General features: G+C 32.6%; 1 protein-coding gene across 14 annotated transcripts in view; it reads left to right on the top strand.

Annotated features, from left to right (window-relative positions):
- The window catches only part of BAZ2B (bromodomain adjacent to zinc finger domain 2B), a 384,776-nt gene that overhangs the window by 283,585 nt on the left and 79,032 nt on the right, over positions 1–22,159 (top strand). For 10 of the 14 annotated variants that reach the window (XM_014785922.2, XM_087435270.1, XM_087435269.1 and 7 more), the window contains 6 exons: positions 3,306–3,912; positions 5,580–5,873; positions 7,042–7,102; positions 7,889–7,997; positions 8,266–8,367; positions 19,090–19,300. In XM_014785922.2, coding sequence (XP_014641408.1) covers positions 3,306–3,912; positions 5,580–5,873; positions 7,042–7,102; positions 7,889–7,997; positions 8,266–8,367; positions 19,090–19,300 — 1,384 coding nt within the window. The remainder of the gene's footprint in view (positions 1–3,305; positions 3,913–5,579; positions 5,874–7,041; positions 7,103–7,888; positions 7,998–8,265; positions 8,368–19,089; positions 19,301–22,159) is intronic. The other 4 variants (XM_087435272.1, XM_087435271.1, XM_087435266.1 and 1 more) reach the window with 2 other exon arrangements.

The following is a 22,159-nucleotide window of genomic DNA, read 5'->3' as shown; positions in this document are numbered from 1 at the left end:
AAGGTTTCTTAATTTTTTCAGTTTCTTAAATGTTTCTTATTTAAACAATTTTGTATGACTGCCTATTAGAAAGTCATTTATTAAACACTTGCTTAATAAATGTAGCCAAGGTAGGCTTTCTACGCAAATGATCTTATGTAATCCTTACAAAATTGTGTGAGGTAAAGAAACTAAGGCTCAGAGAGGTTAAATCACTTGCAAACATCACATAACAAGTTTAGAGTAGAAGGATTTTAAACCAAAGTCATTCTGATTTCAAAGCCCATGATTAAGATGAAATAATTTGGTATTTCTGAAATGATAATGGTAGTTAATGGTAAATATTTTGTGTGAATGGACATTCACATTAAGCTCAACTCTAAATGACTTTATCTACTTTTTATTGGTACTTAGTATTGAGTTAAAGGGTATCTATAAATAACTTCTCTTACATCAGTTCTCTTTATGACAGTCTAACATAGAATTTTGCTTTATTTCTTTTTTTTATGGTTTTTAAATTTTTTTATTGTAGACATGTAAATGGTTTTATTATTTTTTTTTAGTTTTTTGTTTATTGCAGTAACGTTGGTTTATAACATCGTATAAATTTCAGGTGTACATCATTATACTTCTATTTCTGCATAGATTACATCATGTTCACCACCCAAATACTAATTACAACCCATCACCACACACATGTGCCAAATTATCCCTTTCGCCCTCCTCCCTCTCCACTTCCCCTCTGGTAACCACCAATCCAATCTCTGTCTCTATGTGTTTGTTTATTGTTGTTATTATCTACTACTTAATGAAGGAAATCATATGGTATTTGACCTTCTCCCTCTGACTTATTTCACTTTGCATAATACCCTCAATGTCCATCCATGTTGTCACAAATGGCTGGATTTCATCGTTTATTATGGCTGAGTAGTATTCCATTGTGTATATATACCACATCTTATTTCTTATGATAGTCTCAGATGTTTCATGCTACCTGCTATGTATCTGTCCCCCTCACTAGTTTATGATTTTCTTGAGTGTTATTTAATCACTGCGTCCTTCCATACCCTTACACTGTAGACTTTTAATTCAAATCAGTATACATGAATTGGATATATAGACTAGGAGTGAATTTTCCTTATCGAGTTTGAGGATTTTTTTGTGGTCTACAGAGACTCAGATAGGGGCTGGGGGAACAAGAGCTTGGAGGTAGGACAAAGCTTCGAACCTGTCTCTCTCCATACTCCTGTTATCCAAGTGGTTATCTTAAAGCAGCAAGACAATTGCTACTATACAAGTCTCAATTTTCTCCCCTTTTACTTCTTATGTACCACCCCTAATATCAAAAAGGACAATGTGTTTGCTGTAAAAGAGTAACTGATACTAGTCTTGGGATAAACTACAATGATCTTTGATTATTTTTGAAAACCTTCAGGTGTCAATATATGGGAATTGATTCTTCAGAATTATAGAGTGAGGAGCAATTTCAGATTTTAAAATATAAAACTAAAGAGAAAGTTTTTATTTTCCTGGCTATTTTGATCCTATGTATTTAGAAGGAAAATTTACTACCTATTAAAAAAGAGTACAAAATGATTATGTGACATAATTTTGTACTAAGAAATGAAAACACACTAACTTCTGCTGAAAATTTAAATCAGTATTTATGAAGTAAGAAGTATATGTACATTATATATATACTTATACAATATGTAATATGTAATATTTATATAGTATATAAATATTAAGTATATTAAAGTATTTTATGTAAGAATTTTGCTATAAAATTCTTTTTAAAACGTAAAGGCAATTATTTAGCATAATTTCCATATTTTATTCACTGAACACATACTAGTTAAGCACTTTCTCTTTGTGAGGCATTGCCTTAGGTACAAATATTATATGACCGTCTTTATAAAGAATTAACTTAATTTTCTAAACTAATACAGTGAAGATGTTAAATAAGATAAAGAGGTTTATATAGGAATTGCTTATTGCTTGTTAGTAGCGGTGCTTTAAAATAGATAATGTCATTCTATATCACGTTCCATCTGCATTTGTACTTGTGAAATACCTACTACAAATCTTTGCTGACTTGAGTGTTAAGAGCCTGGATCCGATGCTAACAGCACTGCTGATTTTAATTTCAAGGCAACCATTTTCATTACAGAATTTTACCTTCTGAAATTCAACTCTATTTCTCTTAACTTAAAATATTTTAATCATTCTACTTCAGCTTATTTTTATATATTATTATAATTATATAAATTTAATAAAATCCACATGATTTTATTCTTTTCAAGAAGATTCTGATAGCCAAATAATTTTTTGTTTCTTATTTACAGATGTAAATTTTATGGCTTAATGGTTTACAAATTAATTTTTCCCAAGAAAAGCATAATTTTTCTAAACTGTTTTATTATACTCTTTCCATTGCTAATGTACGGAAGGCACTCTAAAGTAGACCCACAGAATGTTGAGCCAGCATTCCCACCAGCTTCGTAGCATGTATACCACAGGTAGTACAGGGTCGAATATAAGGAGATAAAGGAGCTCAAAGGATAGAGGCAATGAGAGCTTTTGGTTAGGACAAACATGGAAAGCTTCTTGGGTTGGATTTTGAAGAATGAACAGGATTTTACCACCTGGAAATTTATAAGAGAAGGATGTTTCGTGCAGAGAAAATGATCATAACAAAATGTGGAGGTGGTGAAAGTATGATATGCACAGGGCATGGCAAATAGACCAGTTCGACTAGAAAGGTATGTTAGTGCCTACTTGAAAAGTAATTTGAATATCAAAATTAAGTATTTAGACTTTATGAAGTTGGCAATAATGGAGGAGGCTCTAAAGCTTTTGATCAAAGAGCTAATAATAAAATAAGTTTTACATTAAGATAAAATTGGCATTGGTGTATAGCATATATTGGGAGTTGAGTGGCAAGAAATGATGGTATGGCTTAAATTGGAGCAGTACTTCAATGAAAGAATTCAAGAGACACAGTCATATGGCTGACTTGGAAAAAAGAAAAGTGAAGGATGTTTTTAGGGTTTCAGGTTCAGATTATTGAGAAAATGGGAGCAATAGTAATGAGAGGGGGACAGTCAAGAAACATATATTTTGAAGGAGAAAGACTAATTGAATTTTAAACCTCTAGCCAATGTTCAGCAACCAACTAGTCATCACTGCCACTACTTTTATAGCACTTGTATATCTTGATTTAAATTTGTATATGAGCAGCTGTTGTCAGATACTGAAGGCAAGTAAAAGTAATCTTTGTTCTTATGGTACATTGTTGTTTTGTTTTTTAACTTATGTTTCAACAGGAACAATATAAACAGACATTCCCAGCACAGTTAAAGAAACAGGAGTCATCTAAGAGCCTGAAGAAGGTTATTGCAGCTTTGTCAAATCCAAAAGCAACCTCTAGTTCACCAGCACATCCAAAACAAACATTAGAAAACAACCACCCTAATCCATTCTTGACAAATGCACTTTTAGGTAATCATCAACCAAATGGAGTTATTCAAACTGTCATTCAAGAAGCTCCTCTAGCACTTACTACCAAAACTAAAATGCAGAGTAAGATTAATGAAAACATTGCTACTGCAAGTAGCACCCCTTTTTCCTCACCTGTAAATTTGAGTACAAGTGGGAGAAGAACCCCTGGCAATCAGACAACTGTAATGCCCTCTGCCTCTCCCACACTACATAGTCAAGGGAAGGAAAAAGCAGTTAGCAATAATGTCAACACAGTAAAAACACAGCATCACTCTCATCCTCCAAAATCTTTAGTGGAGCAGTTTAGGGGAACAGATTCAGACATTCCCAGTAGTAAAGATTCTGAAGATTCAAATGAAGATGAAGAGGAAGAAGATGAGGAAGAAGATGAGGAAGATGATGAAGATGATGAATCTGATGATAGCCAATCAGGTTATTTTCTATTTTAAGATTTAAATTATTTCTGTAAATGCTTTGTGCACCAAAATATTCTAAAGAGGTTCCTAATTCACAGACTTATAATCATTGTTATTCACTATGTGTCACACAGCTTTGTGCCTTTCTATAATGTGTTAGTAAAATATAAGAGTAAATGAAATTGGAAATACTAAGTTAAATTCTCAGCTTTGTTAATTCACTTAACATTAAACAAATAATAACTTTAAAGTGAATGTAAATAATGCATGAATTAAGAAATAATTTCACAAACTTGCTTAATTTTCGTTTAGGACCATTTCATTCAGGACCACTCATTTGTCCTTTTTTCATCTCTTCTGCTACTTGTTAAAATGTGTCACTAGATGTCTTGAACAAAGGTAAAATTGTAGTCACAGTCATTCAGAAAGTACCAAAAACCTAAATCCCTATGAATGTTCATTAGCAACACAGAATTTATTTAATAACATAATAGAGTACTCTCTGATTTTATTTTGATTCACTTTCTAGTTTGGGTTTTTTTTTTTTGTTTTTTTTTTTACCTTCTTTTTGTTTTATTCCTCTAAACTCTCCTTGTTCCACAGAAGATTGAAAACATAAACTATAAGATAGCTTAAATTTTAAATACAAAGATGAAATACATATTATAAAAGTTCTTGGATTTGTTACCGGTCAGCAACAAATCCACCTGTAAATTTTCTAGCTGCCAATAGGAATAGGAAAATACAGTCAATTACACAATTTAAAGTGTCTAGAATGTTAAAAACAACTTACTTGCAACTTTTCTTGATAATATTTTTTTCCTGGGGCTCTCATAAACACAACTTTGCATGGTAGATAATGAATATCAATATTAATAACTTTCAAAGACAAATTTTGATAATGAGCATCAATGTAGGCAGATAATACTACACAAAACATCATTCCACAAAAGCTATTGTTCTAGGATCCCTTAAGACAGTCCAAGTATCAGTCCTATGTTTATCAAATTTAATCCAGGAATAGATTTTACATATCTGTAAGAATGGATGCGTTTATGGGACTACAGTACTAGAACAAACTTAAATTATTAAATCTTTAAATTATCCCACACAATGATATCTGAAATCCTAGTCTTTTGTGAAGACTCAGAAGCTTGATGAAGTCTTGCACCTAAATAGAATTAACTACAACTAAAAAAGCCAAGAATCTCCCCCAGCAAATTGTTTTATTTTACCTCAAAGCCCAGATGAAACGATAGTGGTAGTTCCAGGCTTCTCTTTCTCATACTGAACCTAGTAGACTTCTTAAGCTATTGGAATCTATTAATTTAAATAATCAATTCTATTCCCTCTATACTTTAGCTTCTCCATTAAATTAAAAGTGATTTTGAAGCCGCTAAGCCGAACTCATGTGAATAGTGTCATGTGAGAAGAACTGTTTTATGATTAAAGTTTTGAGTAAAACAGATACTTTTATTGAAGAATTTTGAGTATTTATAGCCTGCATACATTGTACTCAAATAGCTTGCAAGGTAGTAATTTTTACATTTAATCTTCAGGAAAATTGCTCATTTGAGTTCTTAATCACAGATGCTGATTCCTGAACTCTTCCCTTTAGATACAAACTGCAAACTGTTGGTAATTATCTAGTTATAATATACAAATGCTTCTTTTACTTCCCAGAATCAGATAGTAATTCAGAATCAGATACAGAAGGATCAGAAGATGATGATGATGATGATAAAGACCAAGATGAATCAGATAGTGATACTGAAGGAGAGAAAACTTCAATGAAACTGAATAAAACAACTTCCTCTGTCAAAAGCCCTTCCATCAGTCTCACAGCTCACTCAACACCTCGTAACCTCCACATAGCAAAAGCCCCAGGCTCTGCTCCTGCTGCCTTATGTTCTGAATCCCAGTCACCTGCTTTTCTTGGCACACCTTCTTCCACACTTACTTCAAGTCCAAACTCTGGTACCTACACTTTATTTTTATTATTATAAAGTAGAAGTCAAACCCTAGCAAGAATTCTTATTTATACAGTGTTCCAGGGATGATCTCAGTAGAATCAAGCGTTACAGCTAGATTTTAGGTTGACTAAGAAAGGTCAGTATGTATTTTCAAAGGATGTGACCCATTACCATTTTTATTCTCTGTGCTTCCTATTTAAGAACCTGATTGATGACAGCTCTTGATTTTGAATACTTTCCTGCTTTTGTGTTCAGTTTATGCTTCTAGAATTTAGAATTTGATTGACAGAGTTTTTTGTACTTTATAAAAATGAGCTCACTTGGGTACTTAAGATGCAGTTGCATATCTGCCTAACATTTAGCCAGTGTCATTTGTATTAGTGAGTAGCATTATTATTCCATTAACATGTTTGACCTTATATAAACTTCTAGAGGTCTTCATTAAAAGTTTTTACATTAATATTCCAAAACTACTCTCTATTCTCATTTCAATAGCTAAGAAAATATAGAGGTATACAGAAAAGATTATGTTGTTTTACTTATTTCACTCTTTTCTTGGAAATTTCTAGTTTTGCTTTCATTTGCCACAAACCAGTATGATATTCTACTAATTTTAAGATGCATGTATTTGTGAAACTTGGTCATTGTCTATGAAAGATTTTACATATAATCATAACTGAATTCCTTTGTACTTTAGGTTAATTAAAAGACCTAGTGGTGTTTTTGACTCTGGATTTATATGAACAAAGAAGTTATATTATTTTTAAATGAGCCACCTGTTAAAATTTTTTAGCATCTTAAAACTCATATTTTCAAAGAAAACAACTCTACATGGCTTTCTGAAACCTCTATCAACTAATACCCTCCTACTTCTTTAGCTATTTCTTCAATACAAAATGAGAGGAAAGCTATATATTTTGGTCTTGCATTGTATTTTCTTTAGAGATAAAAACTAGTTATTCTGTCATGCAGACCAAAGAAAAAAGAAAAAAAAACTCTCTATACAATGTGTTTTGTTGAAAACCATCTAAAAATAATGTAAAAGTTGCAGAAATACACTAAATAATCCAAGTCATTAAGATATATTATTTAAAGAAAAGTTTCAAAACTATCAAAAACTTGTCATCTATATAAACTAATCTTTTATGTTAACTGCTTGAATTTTCTTGAAGGCAGTTCCAAAAGAAGAAGAGTAACAGATGAACGTGAACTGCGTATTCCTTTGGAATATGGGTATGCAAAATAAGATTTCTCTTTTTGCTTTCCCCCATGTATTATGCATGTTTGATTTCTCATTTTCTACTATTAATAAAAGAAGTGAATATACTGCATAATATTGATTAGAGCAGAAGAGCTAGAGCAAAGGGCAAAGAAGTCGATATATTAGAAAACTGAAATGAAGGCTAACCACTGTGTTAAGATGTGGCAGAGCTGGGATGGGATCGCACAGCCAGGTGGGAATATGACTGAGAAAGAAGTAAGAGTAAATCATTTGGCAAAGGGCAGGGACACGTTAAGAGTGCTAGAGGTTTTTGTGAAAATAGAATTAACGGACAATGAAAGCCACTGTGGACAAAAGTGAGAGACTTGAGCAGAGTTTGGCTAAAGTGGTTTAATTAAAACTGAAAAGTTTCACACTGGAGGTACGTGATCCTCGAAGAACGGAGAGCCAGATTTACTTTACTCTTCTTACTTAACGCTTTTCAGATGTAAAAACTCAGTACACATTGACACATTACTGAGTATGTCCAAATATTCCAATACCAGTTATGATTTCTAAAAAATTCAATGAAGTTTAATGTGTGTAAATTGCGTCTTTGATTAGTTTTTAGTTGAATTACTTAGCTAAAAAGCTAAATAACTTTAATAGTAAATGTATTTCAGTTGTATGATTAGGGGTTTATATTTGTTTTCTTTGTATTTTTCATGTTTTCTAAAGAGCATGTGTTCGTAAAAACAAATTTTTTTAAGCTTTCTTAAAATTAAGTATGTTATAACCCTCATTTCTGTTACGTGTAGCTGGCAGAGAGAGACAAGAATAAGAAACTTTGGAGGGCGCCTTCAAGGAGAAGTAGCGTATTATGCTCCATGTGGAAAGAAACTTAGGCAGTACCCTGAAGTAATAAAGGTACATACTTTTCACCAAATAACATACATTTGGTGCCTATTAAGCATGCTTATGGAAAAAAAAAAGTGCACTCCTTTCTCAGATAAAGTTCCTTGATACAAAATATTCTCTTGTATGGGACTAATGCACTTAACCTAAATTGATCTCCTATAAATCCATAGCCCCTTGATAGAATATGCAGAAACATTAGTGTCCTGAAGATAGCTATACATCAAAGCTGGGTTGTAATTATTAAAACCTGAAGTGGAAAAATATGTGATTTTTTCAGTATCTCAGCAGAAATGGAATAATGGATATCTCAAGGGACAATTTCAGCTTCAGTGCAAAAATAAGAGTGGGTGACTTCTATGAAGCCAGAGATGGACCGCAGGTATCCACCTTTTAAAAAGTATAGTCTTTGAACCAAAAAGTAGTACCATAACCTAAATGAAGTAAATTTCACTACACTCTGGAGCATTGCCTTTTGTTAGTTAATTCGTATAGCTATACATATAACTTTGTGGTAAACACTCCAAGGCCTCAATTTACTGTGTTTCAGTAACAAGAAGCTTTGACATAGTAGATGTCTTTTTCAAATTTTTTAAGTAAATTTTTTCCTGTTTATTAATTCTGTCAATAATTTTACAGTTTATATAAGTATTAAAATATCTGCATGTTCATGTGAAATATAGGAACACATTAGTTCCCTGAAAGGTAAACAGTTTTTTAAAAATTAGTTTGGATAGGAAAAATACGTTGTTATAAATCAGTCCAAAAGAGGATAAATATGCCTTAGTTTTTTGGAAGGACCTTGTCCATTTGATTATTCCATGCTACATGATCCATTTTCACAAGTTGGTAATTTGGGGGCTGAGGGGTGGGTTGCCTTAATATTAGATGAGTGAAATTTCTGCTTTTTGCAGAAATTGAATTTTTACATTAATTACACACATTTCTGAAAATATCACTACAGCTCCCTTTGAGCTTGAGTGTTGAGTACACAAGTTCACTAATCAGCACAGAGAACCCACTGCGGAGACCTTGTTTCCTATGTTTCCTTTCAAGTTTTGCCTTTGTTCCTTACTTGGATTCAGCTGCATATGCTTATTATTCCTTTTAACTTTATCAGCTTCATTGAAACAGGTCCTAATTAAGGAGTGAGGAGACCTAGATTCTTGTTAATCCATGAAATAGTTTTGTGATTTCAAACAACAACAAAATAATGCCCCCCTTTTCCTGAAATTTTTTATTTGCAAAATAGAGACAATAACAATTTTACTTCTACCTCATAAGATTATGGTGAGGTCAAAATGAGATCATATGCATGAAAATGTTTCAAAAGGTTAAAATGCTCAGTCAACTGAAGTTGATATTTTCCTTCTTGATTGAAACTGTCTCGCTTTTGGCCATTATAATGCACAGAAAGAAATTTTTTCTGGCAATTAATATTTTCTATTGTGAATAGGCAAGCTTTTCCATCCTATCTTACCCTCTAATTTTATAGTTATAGAAATAGAAAAGGCCTTCCTAATTCTGCAAGAGGTTTATTTTGAAAGCTCAAAGATTAAGGAATTTTCTAAGATCACACAGCCTCAACCAGGAGAGACATAACTAGAACTCGAGATTTCCGACAGTGTTCCTTTGCATTCATTGTAGAACCTATTTTCCATTGTCGTCCATGACTTTTTTTTTTTTTTATTTTATTTATTTATTTTTTCCCCCAAAGCCCCAGTAGATAGTTGTATGTCATAGCTGCACATCCTTCTAGTTGCTGCATGTGGGACGCGGCCTCAGCATGGCCGGAGAAGCGGTGCGTCAGTGCGCGCTCGGGATCCGAATCCGGGCCGCCAGCAGCGGAGCGCGCGCACTTAACCGCTAAGCCACGGGGCCGGCCCCTGTGACTTTTTAAGGAACAAGTTATATCCAGATCCACTTATTTCTTTACTGGTAATTCTAAAATGCCAAAATACATTTATCTGAGGTTTAACTTCTTCATGGAAATATATTCTAGACTTTTCTATTTTTCTTTTTATTTTTTAAACTTAAAAAAATGTTTATCTTAGACTAAATCTGTTACCAAACAGATTCTCAGAATTCTAGTGAACCACAGTGTTATTTTACATGCTCTATACACAGTGGATCAGTTTTTTAGTCACAAAGCATATTAGAAGGCAATAATAATTTCATTTAAAAATCCTTCTCATTTTTTAATCTTTTGGTTCTTGTTATCAAATCTTTACTTGTCATATATATGCCAAAGATATCTTTATGTTTTTAAGTTCAATAGATTTTTGTCCTGAGAGGAAAGCTAATTGCTGTTCAGTACATAAAGGGTTTTTTATTTTGTATCAATGATAATTAGACAATCTATAAAGCTTCATTAGGCAGAGTAGAATGTTCTTTGACATCCATTCACTTTTTATTAAACATAATCAGTGTTTTCCAAATGCATATTGTCTGGTTGAGAGATAAATTCCAATCAAGGAAATATGATGAATTACTAAATCCAGAATATGTTAAGCTGCCAACATTTCAGCAGACTGCTAAGGGAAAAGATTAGCAATTTTGAGAGCACTTCTTTCAGTTAAAAATAAATCAGTACATTGAATTCATTTCAGAATGCTTTTAGAGAACAACAATTAAAGGTAAGTAATCCAAAGAAAATGTTTAGTTAATTAATTAGAGATGCATATAGTTGTAGAAAATTATATAATAATTTTCTATGAAAATGAACAAAGATTATATATTTTTGTTGAGTAACTATGATGTGTAATAATTTTGATTGGCCTAAATTTTGTAGAAGATGTGAAATATAGTTTGAGACAAAGACACTGTTACCATGCAGTGAGGATCTGTATGTGTTTACAATATGTCTGTCTTTATACAAATTATATAAATGGTATGATGGCTATACATATATTGAAAAACAAAACTATGCATCATGAAAGACTGAAAGGAAATGTGCAGAATTTTATTGATGAATGTAATGGTTGGTGGTACAATGGATTGTTTTCTTCTATGTTCTTGCATGTTTCATATTTTCTAAAATTTGCTTGTATTATATATATATAATGTGAAAAAGTTTCCTATTCAAAAAAATAAGTACTTTTACCCCTTGTAATTCAATAAAGCTAAGCATTCAGTTTTCCAAATGCATGGAGATTGTACATAATGATTTTAAATGTTACTGCTACGGTTTTCCCAGCTTCATTTATCTGTTTTGGGAGTTTGATAGCAAGTGAAAAGCTGTATTTGCAGATTCATTAGTATTCTTAATCATTCTTCTAATAAAACATTTGCATTGGAAAATATATTTTCTCGATCATATTTTTATTTTTTCTCTTAAAACTTATCAAAAAAAACCTCCAATATTAGTTCTGTAAGTTCTAATTTTGTTCAAGGCACTTCAAAAATTCCAGCAGTGGTATTCCAAAGCTCTGTATTTTACAAGTGAAATTTAGGAGATGATAATTTCTGCTAGAAGATAATATCTGCAGTAGAGAACCATGGTTATTTTGTATAAGTTAATCATTTTTGACTCAAGATATTTCTGAGCTTAAGATAATGATTGTACATATATTTATTAACAGCAAGCACTTGTTGAAAATATTGACTAACTGTGTATAGTACAGTAAGATGAAAGCTATGAGAGCTCATATTTATTGAAATTTAAGTATATTTATCACTAACTAAAAGACAACAATCTAATGATTACCTTTAAAAAAGAGAGCAAGAGAAGCCCTAAGTTAAGTAAATAGATAAAATGGCACACAAGAAATGAGGAGGGAAAAACCTTTAAATCTGTTCATTATCAGTTTCATATATTTCAATCTACAAATGTGCTAAGAGATTTATAGAATCAGCTACTTGTCAGTATCTACTGATACTTAGATATTAAACACTTCTTACCAGCTTCTGTAAAAACCATGATTTTAGTGATGATAGACTTAGTGGAACAAAATGAACTGTAACGCTCTTTGTAAGTTTGTGCTATACTGGCTGGCTACCTTCTAATGAAATTCTGTTAACTATTTTAGCCAGTGAAACCCCTTGGAAAAGGGTGTAAGGTAAATAGATTTCTTGCAGACTTCTGCTCTATTACATTATAAACAACTTGTTGAACCTAATGTTTATCATTGTTTTCATTTTATTTTGTTTTTGAGTGTTAGGATAATAGAAAGTAAGGTTGAGCTAGACAGATTTTGGTAAATATAAAACAGTTATTTTTATTTACCTCAATATACTTAGGTAAAAGGTAAAAGGTATTTACATTTTTATACAAATATATGAAGGCATCAAAATAATTTGTTAATGACAAAGATTATTTTGAAATATATGATAATCTACTTTGAAAAGCATTTTTGTGAGTTGTAGAGAACAAAACATTTAAGCATAAGTATGACAATTAAGTTTATTTTTTTCAACTAGGAAGTTCACAGAGTAGAATAATGAATATCTACAGTATTCACGCCAAAAAAGCAAAGAAAATGAAAGATGCAAAGAAGGAACAAGTTAAAAGTGACTTAGAAAATGTTGCTTTCTCTATTTGAGATGTGTTTTTGTTTTAAGATATTTCTTTTAAATAGCATAAGGCCATAAGAAAAGAAAAATATCTATAGTTCTTACTGAAAAAAGCCTTTTTTCTTAGTCATTTAATCAATAAATATTTGTGGCAAATACTTAATATGCCGGGCTTTTTTTTTCCCCAAATAAATTTTCCCTAAAGGCGTTTTCTATAAGGAAAATTGTGAACATATTTCACTATAGAAATGAACTTGAAAGCCTGGCTTTGAGGAAAAACTAGTGTTCATAAAGAAACTGAAGAGTACAAAAGAATAGAAGTTATGATCACTGGCTTGGAGAAGCTTATTGTCTGGGGAAGATAAAACACTAAGCACAATGCTGTCCAGCTAAAACCAGGGTTTTGTTAATAAGGAATAAGCGGTGGGGTGGACTTCACAACAAAGCAGGCAGCGCAGTCTCTGGCAAGATTGTATTGCTGGTAATTATTTCAAATAAGTAAAGAACAAAAGATTGGGAGTCAACAACCAGGGTTCTAATTCAACTCTGCTGTTAACTGTCACACCTAATGCAACATAGCTGTGGGCACATAAGGACATTGAGAACATGAAAGATCAGTACCAGAAATCTAAAAGTCTGGAAACCTATGTCACTAATCGACCAGGTAGGATTTCTGATGGCTAGGCAAGGGCCTGTACTAGGAGGCCAACTGTATGAATCCAAGTGAGGAGATAAGGAGGTATTTAAAAGTGATGACTCTTAGAGGGTAACCTACAGTGAGTAACTGGAAAGCATAGTTCACATTGTAGAAACAGTTGTATCAAACTACATCTTTCTCAATTGTTGTTAATAGATGACACCCCTCTCCCGGCATAGAATAACTGTTCTTACTCTTTCACATCTTTAAAGTGCTATTCAGTATATGATATTAATAAACTATGATTAGATTAAGACTCCCTAATGCTGATAAGTTTATGGTCTATAAAGCTCTGGCACTACAAATAGACATAATACTAAACTGAAATAGGTATAAGGCAATAGAACAAAATTTGATGTTAACTCATGATGTTAACTTTGTTTTTCATACAATATGAAATGTCGAGTTTTGTCAAAAATATTTGATGCCCTTGCTTTGCTTGTGCCCTAAGATTTTTCTTAGACTCCTAGCAGGGTAGTTCAGCATCCCATTTTACTTTGAAAAACTGAAGCCTACTTTTCTCAGCCTTAATTCCCTCATCTGTAATGTGAAGTATACATATTATAGAAGGTCTTTAAGATCAATTGCCTATTAGGTAGGACATTCTAAAAGTTTTTTTATAAACTAATTATTAGGAAGTAAAGGATTCTGAAAGTACACTTTTTTTTTTTTTTTTGAGGAAGATCAGCCTAGAGCTAACATCCATGCCAATCCTCCTCTTTTTTTTTGCTGAGGAAGACCGGCTCTGAGCTAACGAGCTAACATCTATTGCCAATCCTCCTCCTTTTTTTCCCCAAGGCCCCAGTAGGTAGTTGCACGTCATAGTTGCACATCCTTCTAGTTGCTGTATGTGGGACATGGCCTCAGCATGGCCAGACAAGCGGTGAGTCGGTGCGCGCCCGGGATCCGAACCCCAGGCCGCCAGTAGCGGAGCGCGCACACTTAACCGCTAAGCCACAGGGCTGGCCTGAAAGTACGCTTTCAAAGAGATAGGTATTGAGAAAAATTAGCTTTCTTTACTTGAGCCATGGTTAAATTTATTGAAAATTATTTAGCCAAAAGTCCATTTGTAAGTGATCAATTCACTGAATGACTAATAGACCTAAAATTGTCAGACCAAATAACCTTAATCCAGATTTAAAACACTCACCACAGCTATTTTACTACCAGAGGCAAGGACTGGGATAGATACAGGTGCCAATCCAGAAAAATATGAGTAGATTAAGGTTCATCCATTCACTTATATAATACTGAGCATTCGAGAAGTACTAGGCATCTCAAATGTTAATGTGGGAAATTGATATTTAGTGGCCTGTGACTGCAAATCCATGGTGAAATTGCTGCAGCAAAGTCTTAGTGATACTAAAACTTAGGGGAAAAAAATCCTCAGTAACTCAGCAAATAGATCATTCAGTGAATTGGCTGTTGGTGGACTGGTTTACTTCATTTGCTTAGATAGTACTTTCCCCCCCAAATAAATCAGCCTCCAAGTATATAAAATCAAACAAAATGGGAGCAACAAAAGAAAAATAAAGACAAGCTAGAATATGAAATTGAAGCAGGAATGAGATTTGAGAATGCATCCCATGAAGACCTCAACATGTTACTGGTAAACTACAAATTGACTATAGCTTTTGGTGAATGTGGGAAACCCAGTTAATTACACAATTCAGTGTCTCTAAGATAAGGTGAAAACAGACCATTGCTCATGAGATGTTCAGCTCCAATGATACATTGGAGTATCATTTATGAAGAATAATAGGTATGTTGAAATAGGAAGTCATATTTAAATTAAATTTCATAATATCTTTTTTGAATTTCTGGATACAGAAAACATTTAAAAGTTTCTTTGAAATGTTGTCTTTAAAGCTCTGTTTAGTTTTTAAAGCATAAAATACTTGAGAGCAGTAAATTTATTTGCCCGTTTTCTCAAGTACTTCTACATCCCGTATCTTGACTTTGTTGAGGAAGAAAACCTCACTACCATTTCCCTTTTCCATATTGCTTAGAGATTACTCCAAACCTTAATCACCTTTCTGGTCTCCATTCAGGCTTCTCTCCTTCACATCTAGGTAGTCCTCTCTCCAGAAAATACCGATGTATTCATCTTCCTTTCCAGCTCTAATTTTCAAGCTCTAATCCAGACCATTATTTTTTTTTAAGTGGACAATTGAGACAACTTCCGTCCCAACCTCTGAAATCTTTTTCAAATTCATTACTACTCAGGGTGTGGTCCTTGAATCACCTACGTTAGAATAGCCTGAGCCTGAGGTCCTAGTTAAAAATGTTGGTCCTTTTGGGGAGAGGAATCTATCTAACTTACCTTTAAAAGAATGTTATGCCCTGTACAGAGTAGGTGCCTCAACAAATGTTTAAGTAGTGGAAACTATTCTGTAATACTACAGTTTTACAGAGATCTTTTATAAAGCACTGCAGTGTACAGTATAAAGTGTACTTATTTACTTATTTACCTTAATTATTTTGTTCAGTCTTCTGAAATAAAACATAAATCCTTTTTTTTTCTTCTCTCTCTTTGTAGTGTTTATCAAAGTGAATGTGTTATTGCTAAGAATTTAAATTAGTAACTCGAAAGTGAAATTATAGTGGTATAATAGACTTAATTTGTCACCATCTCCATCGTGTTGATCATTTATTTTCTTTTTATTCATATCTTTTAAATCTTAGTCAAGACAGATTATTTTCAGGAAACATTTATGATCTTAGACTTAGGAATGAAGGAGAAAGAATTAATAAACTAACTCTATTTTGATGCATAACTTCTGATTGACAAAAAAGCTTATATCATATGAATCAAGTAATGTAAATTGTGTTTGCTTTTCCTGAGGGAAGGCTCATTGAGAAAAATACTTCTTTTTGCCTTACCTACAATTATTTTAGCCACTCAGTGAATTAAAGCCGTAACATAAGCTTCAGATTTTCCTAACAATCCATTTCTCATTTTGTAAAATCCAGGAGTCAGAAGACATTACATGTAGCCTCCAATATATGCAATTCTCTTAGAAAGTACTTACTTTATAAATGCCAAGGGCAAAAATGTAAATGATAATGATAATATTTGGTAAGTTTTGGGCACCAACATATTCCATTCCTTTTTTGGCACAGGTATATTTTCCTGGCATAAAAACATAACTATGTAAAAATTATAACTGGATAAAAAAAGATACATTGATCAAGCTCTTTAAATCTTGGCTAAAAGTTGATTTTATTATTAATAAGATACTTGAAAAACTGAAGGCGGATTCCTTTACAGACTCTTTTATTGGTCTGTCTCTTCTGCAAGGGTCACAAATGTCACTTTTATACTTTTCAATTTACGTGATACATGTTGCCTTGGTGCCCAAGAGCATAATAGAAAAATGAAAACCTAAACTAATCAAAAGCTTCCCATACTGGTAAACATAAAATTCTTTTGATGGCTTCCTTCATAGTGGTTTATGGCCTGAAAATGCACTTAGTACAACTGTTGTTCCTATTGACTTCATTTGAAATCTCAGCAAAAAAAATTCTTATTTTCCTCAGAATTAATTTTTAAAATGGGAATTACTGAAAAGAATTAGATATTATTTTTAACATATAGATATATGGACTATATGCACTAATTTTTTTCTGACACAATCCTGCCTTGATATAATCTTGGCTGTGCTCTCATGGCTGAATATTGTGATCAGTTACTTATCAAGTATAAGAACATCTTTGTAACATCAGTTACATCCAGTGGTTAAGAACACAGGTTTTAGATGAGGCAGTCCTGGGTTCAAATCACAGTTCTGTTCCTTATTGCCTCCGTACCTCAGGAACTATTTAACCTCACTTGGCCTGAATTCCCTCAGTGGTAATGTAGGGACAATAAAACCCACCATATTAGATAGAACCGTTATGAAGAGTAAAGTATATAATGTATTTATAATCCTTGGAACGAAGCACAGTGCTTGGAATATGGAATGTAGCTATCATCCATTATGGGTACAGAAGTAGTATTTGTGTTTTTAGTACCCATTGAATGAGATAATCCCAGACTCCTTTCCCCAGGTTAGGAATCATAGCATAAAATATAACTTAAGAACTTTTGATTGTTTTTGGTTGCAGAATTGCCCACAGTGGTTCAAGCTAAATTCCTAGTTAGAGGGGCCGGCCCCGTGGCGTAGCGGTTAAGTGTGCGCCTTCCACTGCTGGCGTCCCGGGTTCGGATCCCGGGTGCGCACCGATGCACCGCTTGTCAGGCCACGCTGTGGCGGCGTCCCATATAAAGTGGAGGAAGATGGGCACGGATGTTAGCCCAGGGCCGGTCTTCCTCAGCAAAAAACGAGGAGGATTAGCATGGATGTTAGCTCAGGGCTGATCTTCCTCACAAAAAATAAATAAATAAATAAAAATAAATAAATTCCTAGTTAGAGATTTTTTTAAGAAAAAAACACATTAAAATTTTTTTCTTAACCTTCACACTAAAGGAATTATCTCTTTAATAAAGAAGAAATAATAAAACAGTTATCTTAGAAAGATTATTTGAAAAGGATGCCTTTCCTATATCTGAACATATTACTTTGGACTATAAGTAAAGTAATATGACAGTGTGTTTATTTTGATTGACATATGGAGGATAATGAACACCAGACTCAGATTGTATCTATGCACTGAACAGGATTATTCCTATAATACACTAGCATTATGCTGGTGTATGTATTTCCATTAGGAGACTTACACTGAGAAATCTCAAATATATACAAAAGTAGACAGAATAATATACACCATGTACTATCATCAGCTTTAGAAATTATCACGTAGCCAGTATTGTTTTACATATACTCCCATCTACTTCTCCTCTTCCGTAATTTGTTGAAGCAAATCTTATATATCTTATTTCATCTGTAAATGTTTCAATTTGTATCTCTAAAAGATAAGGACTCTTGTTTTCTACAAGAGTACCACACTACCAGTGTCATACTCTAAAAAGATAATTTCCTGATATCATCAAATATCAGTCATTATTCACATTTTCAATTGTTCGGACATTGTCATAATTTTCTGAACAGTTTGTCTATTTGAATCAATATCTAGATAAGGTCCACACATTGGAATTGTTTGATACATCTTTTAAGCCTCCTTTATTCTTCCTACAGTTTTTTAACTTCTTGAAATTTATTTGTTGAAGGAACTGGGTAATTTGTAGAATTTCCTACAGACTAGATTTTGCTGTGTTATTTAACATACACTTCTCACCCTATTTTTCCTGTGCAGTTATAGTAATTAAGTCTAGAGGCTTAATCAAATCCAGGTTTGATTTGGGGGGAAGAGGCAAGACTAATTTATAGGTGATGAAATGAACCTCCATCAGGAGGCTAACATCTGTCTGGTTGGCTCTCTTTCTGGTGATTGGCGACCATTCAAGTTCAATGCTTAGATCCATTAATTCATCAGGTATTGCAAAATGCTGATATTCTAACTCTTACCTTCCTTCTTGATTTATTAGCTGTAATATTTCTATAAAGAGAAACATTCATCTATTATTTGGATAGCTTAATGTTTGATTGAACTGATAACCCATAGAAGTGTCATCACACAACTAATACTTTCAAATATCTGCCAATTTTATCGTCGCTATAGTTCAGACATGGTGATTAAGATATATATCTCTATTTATATGTTTATAGATACAGATATAAAATTCTCTATGTATAAGTAAGAATACTAGAGATATGCAAAAGGCTATGAACAATTGTAAATACAAATTTAATTTAAAAAATAAAATTCTTCAAGTTTGTACCAGCTTTATAAATTTCAAAATATCTGTGAATTTACCTAGAATTTTCTGACATATCGATCACTTGTTTTTATTTTGTTTGTAATATATTATTTCCATAAAATGTTAATTAAAAGGGAATGCAGTGGTGTCTTTTGAAAGAAGAGGATGTCATTCCCCGTATCAGGGCAATGGAAGGTCGTAGAGGAAGACCACCAAATCCAGAGAGACAGCGAGCAAGAGAGGAATCCAGGATGAGACGTCGGAAGGGTCGACCTCCAAATATTGGCAGTGCTGAATTTCTAGATAACACAGATGCCAAATTGCTAAGAAAACTGCAAGCTCAAGGTGAGAAACATAATGTATCTGACACTGTAATAACCATACTAAAAAATATAAGTATTTCTTATGTTTTTGACTTATGAATGACGCTGCTCTCAATTTCTAAAAAGTAGATATTTGTGTTAGGATAAAAATGAGAAAATAAGGAGTCCCACTGGTAACTGGAGTTCTTTGATTAGGTAAGCTCCTCTCAAGAGCCGTGCTCATAAACACATCATACCCTGTGTGTTTAGAATTACCAAGGTGGGTGATAAGCTTTTAAGGCTTGCTCAGAAAGGGAATCAACCAGCACTTGGCACGTGCCTTAAGGTTGTGCCAACCCTCTGGAAATTCTCATTTTAACAGCTCCCGATTCCTTGAGGTGGTACAAGGGAAAAACTCCAAAATATGTGGATCTGTGGAGTAAATTTTCAGAGAACTCCAATTACTGGTAAGTAACCCCAGTCTTTTAGTTTGGGTTCTTCTGAAATCTGGATATATTACATATATTTTCAAAATGCCAAACTACTAGATTTAAATAGAAAAGCATTTATTTTAAGATCACCAGAAAGCATCACTTATCAAGCACAAAGTGTTCATAATAACCTCAAATGTATTTCTGAATCAGAATTATACATAAATTATCAATATGAAGTTCCCATGCTATGTCTGCCACAGAGAAAGCTGACTAAGATAAAATAGTTCTGCTGTGAGTTTGAATTGCTAGTTACAAATGTGAAGCCTTTAAGGCTATCTGGATACATATCAATATTTGTGTTGGTGTATTATATTCACAAGCATATATAAAAACATATATATCAATGTAAAATAAAGGTTTAATAGTAGAAATTGACTTAAAAGACTAGCAGAATTTACTTCCTCTCATGAGTTTTAGTCTGGAGGAAAAGCCTGACTTATTTCTGTTTATTGTAAACACCGTCATAAAAATAACTTCTTTGTAGCTGCTTTGTTTATATTATAAAACAAATATCCATGACAAAAGCTCATAGAACAGCATGCCTTAAAATAAAAGACTCTCATGAGTAAAATCATTAACAGTTTTTTTAATCTATCCAGAAATGTGTACACACACACACACTCACTCATATATATAAAATATGTATGAACATATGCATATATAATATGTTGTAGTATATATATTTTTATCTTTTTTGAGTTCTAAAATAAATGCACTTACAGTATACATACTATTCAGCTTTTTTTCCATTTAATTTATCTTGAACATCTTTCTGTATCAGCACTTAAAAATCAACCTTATTTTTTTAATGGCTGAATAATAAGTGATGCCATGTATGGCTCTACCATACTTCATTCAATCAGTCTCTTTTTGATGACGGTTTAAGCTATTTCCTGATCTTTGCTATACAAATAATGCTAAAATAAATACACATTACACATATCTTTACATCCTTCTCCAGGTATGGCTATCTATAGTATAAAATCCTAGACATAGAATCTCAGAATCTCTGAATCAAAGAGTATGTGCCTTTTTGATTTTGGTAGATAGCAGGAAAATATTGTCTCCAAATAGGTTGTCCCAATTCATACTTCCACTAGTGGCATGTAAGTTAACTGCCTGGCATATAACTTAATGTCATATAAGTTTTTCTCTGCCTTAGTATGTTAGTTAAATATTTTTTACGTTATTTTATTTGGTTTCTATTAACACTTGCATCTCTCCTGAATAGTTACTAGTGAAGACTAAAAAAAAAAAAAGTTAATGTATTAACAGAAATAGCCATACATGATGAGTTTTTAAAATTAGAATTGTCAGTAAACCACTGACTTTGCTGAAGAATGTATAATAGTGGTGAGTGTGCATTGTTTGCATAAAATAAGAAAGCTTGAAACTAACTGATACCCAAAGCATGGGCTCTTCATGCATGTTTTGCATATCTAGTACAAATATCATTAATACTTAGTATCCAAAATAGCAACTTTATATTTGCAAAATTAATTAAATTTTATTTTAACAAAATAGAAGTTAATTATTTACCTTTTACCCAATGTTTTTTCTCCCCCTAGATTTTAAATTGGTTTGTATTCTATAACGTAGTTCTCCCTTGTTATGTTGCATTTTGCAAATTCTGTTACGTTAGACCTTATTGTGTACATATGTTCTTTATCAACATGTGTATAAATATTAAATATTTAATAGTAAGTAAATAATTATCAATATTTACAAGTATTTGTGGTGTAATATGCATGTTTTTTCTTGGAAAGAAAAGAAAGTAGGAATGAATCACTTTATCACCCCTTTTACTTCTAAAAGGCTTCTACATTAACAGTTTGAGGGGGTTATCTGAGGGGATTCTAGAAGTTTCTGTTATATATTATCCTGCTAGGACTCAACTAGACTGAAAAACTGGACTTAATTTGAAGAAATGTTCAAAACAGTAAAATAAATGCGAACTTTGAATGTACATCCAAGCATTGTGAAGTAAGAGTTCTCTAATTTCTCAGAGAATACAGATAAGGAACTGAAAAGGTTTGAATATGAAAAAGGCTTTCAAACTATATAAGTAAACCTGCCTGTTAATTGGCCAATACCATTAATATCTCAGATTTTCTAAGATAGCAAGCAGCACCTGTCCATTTCACATATCATAGAATCTGAGATGCCATAGTCTATATAATGCATTGTTATTTTAAGATGTACCACTAAGAAAGAAGAGTGCTGCCAATTGTCAGACACATTCTGATTTTAGACATTTAAAAATGCATCTTAGAGTCAAAGAAATGTGGTATATCCAAATTATCCCTAATTCTATGTGAAAATAAACTTTATTTCAAAAACAATCTTATCTTCAAAATTTAAGCAAATAATTTCTTAAACCGTAAAGAATATTTTTCAAATTAATATTT

The sequence above is a fragment of the Ceratotherium simum genome, chromosome 9 (assembly GCF_057802395.1).
Source record: "Ceratotherium simum simum isolate JZ-2026a chromosome 9, ASM5780239v1, whole genome shotgun sequence".
NCBI lineage: Eukaryota > Metazoa > Chordata > Mammalia > Perissodactyla > Rhinocerotidae > Ceratotherium > Ceratotherium simum.
This window is presented reverse-complemented; position numbering and strand designations above follow the sequence as displayed.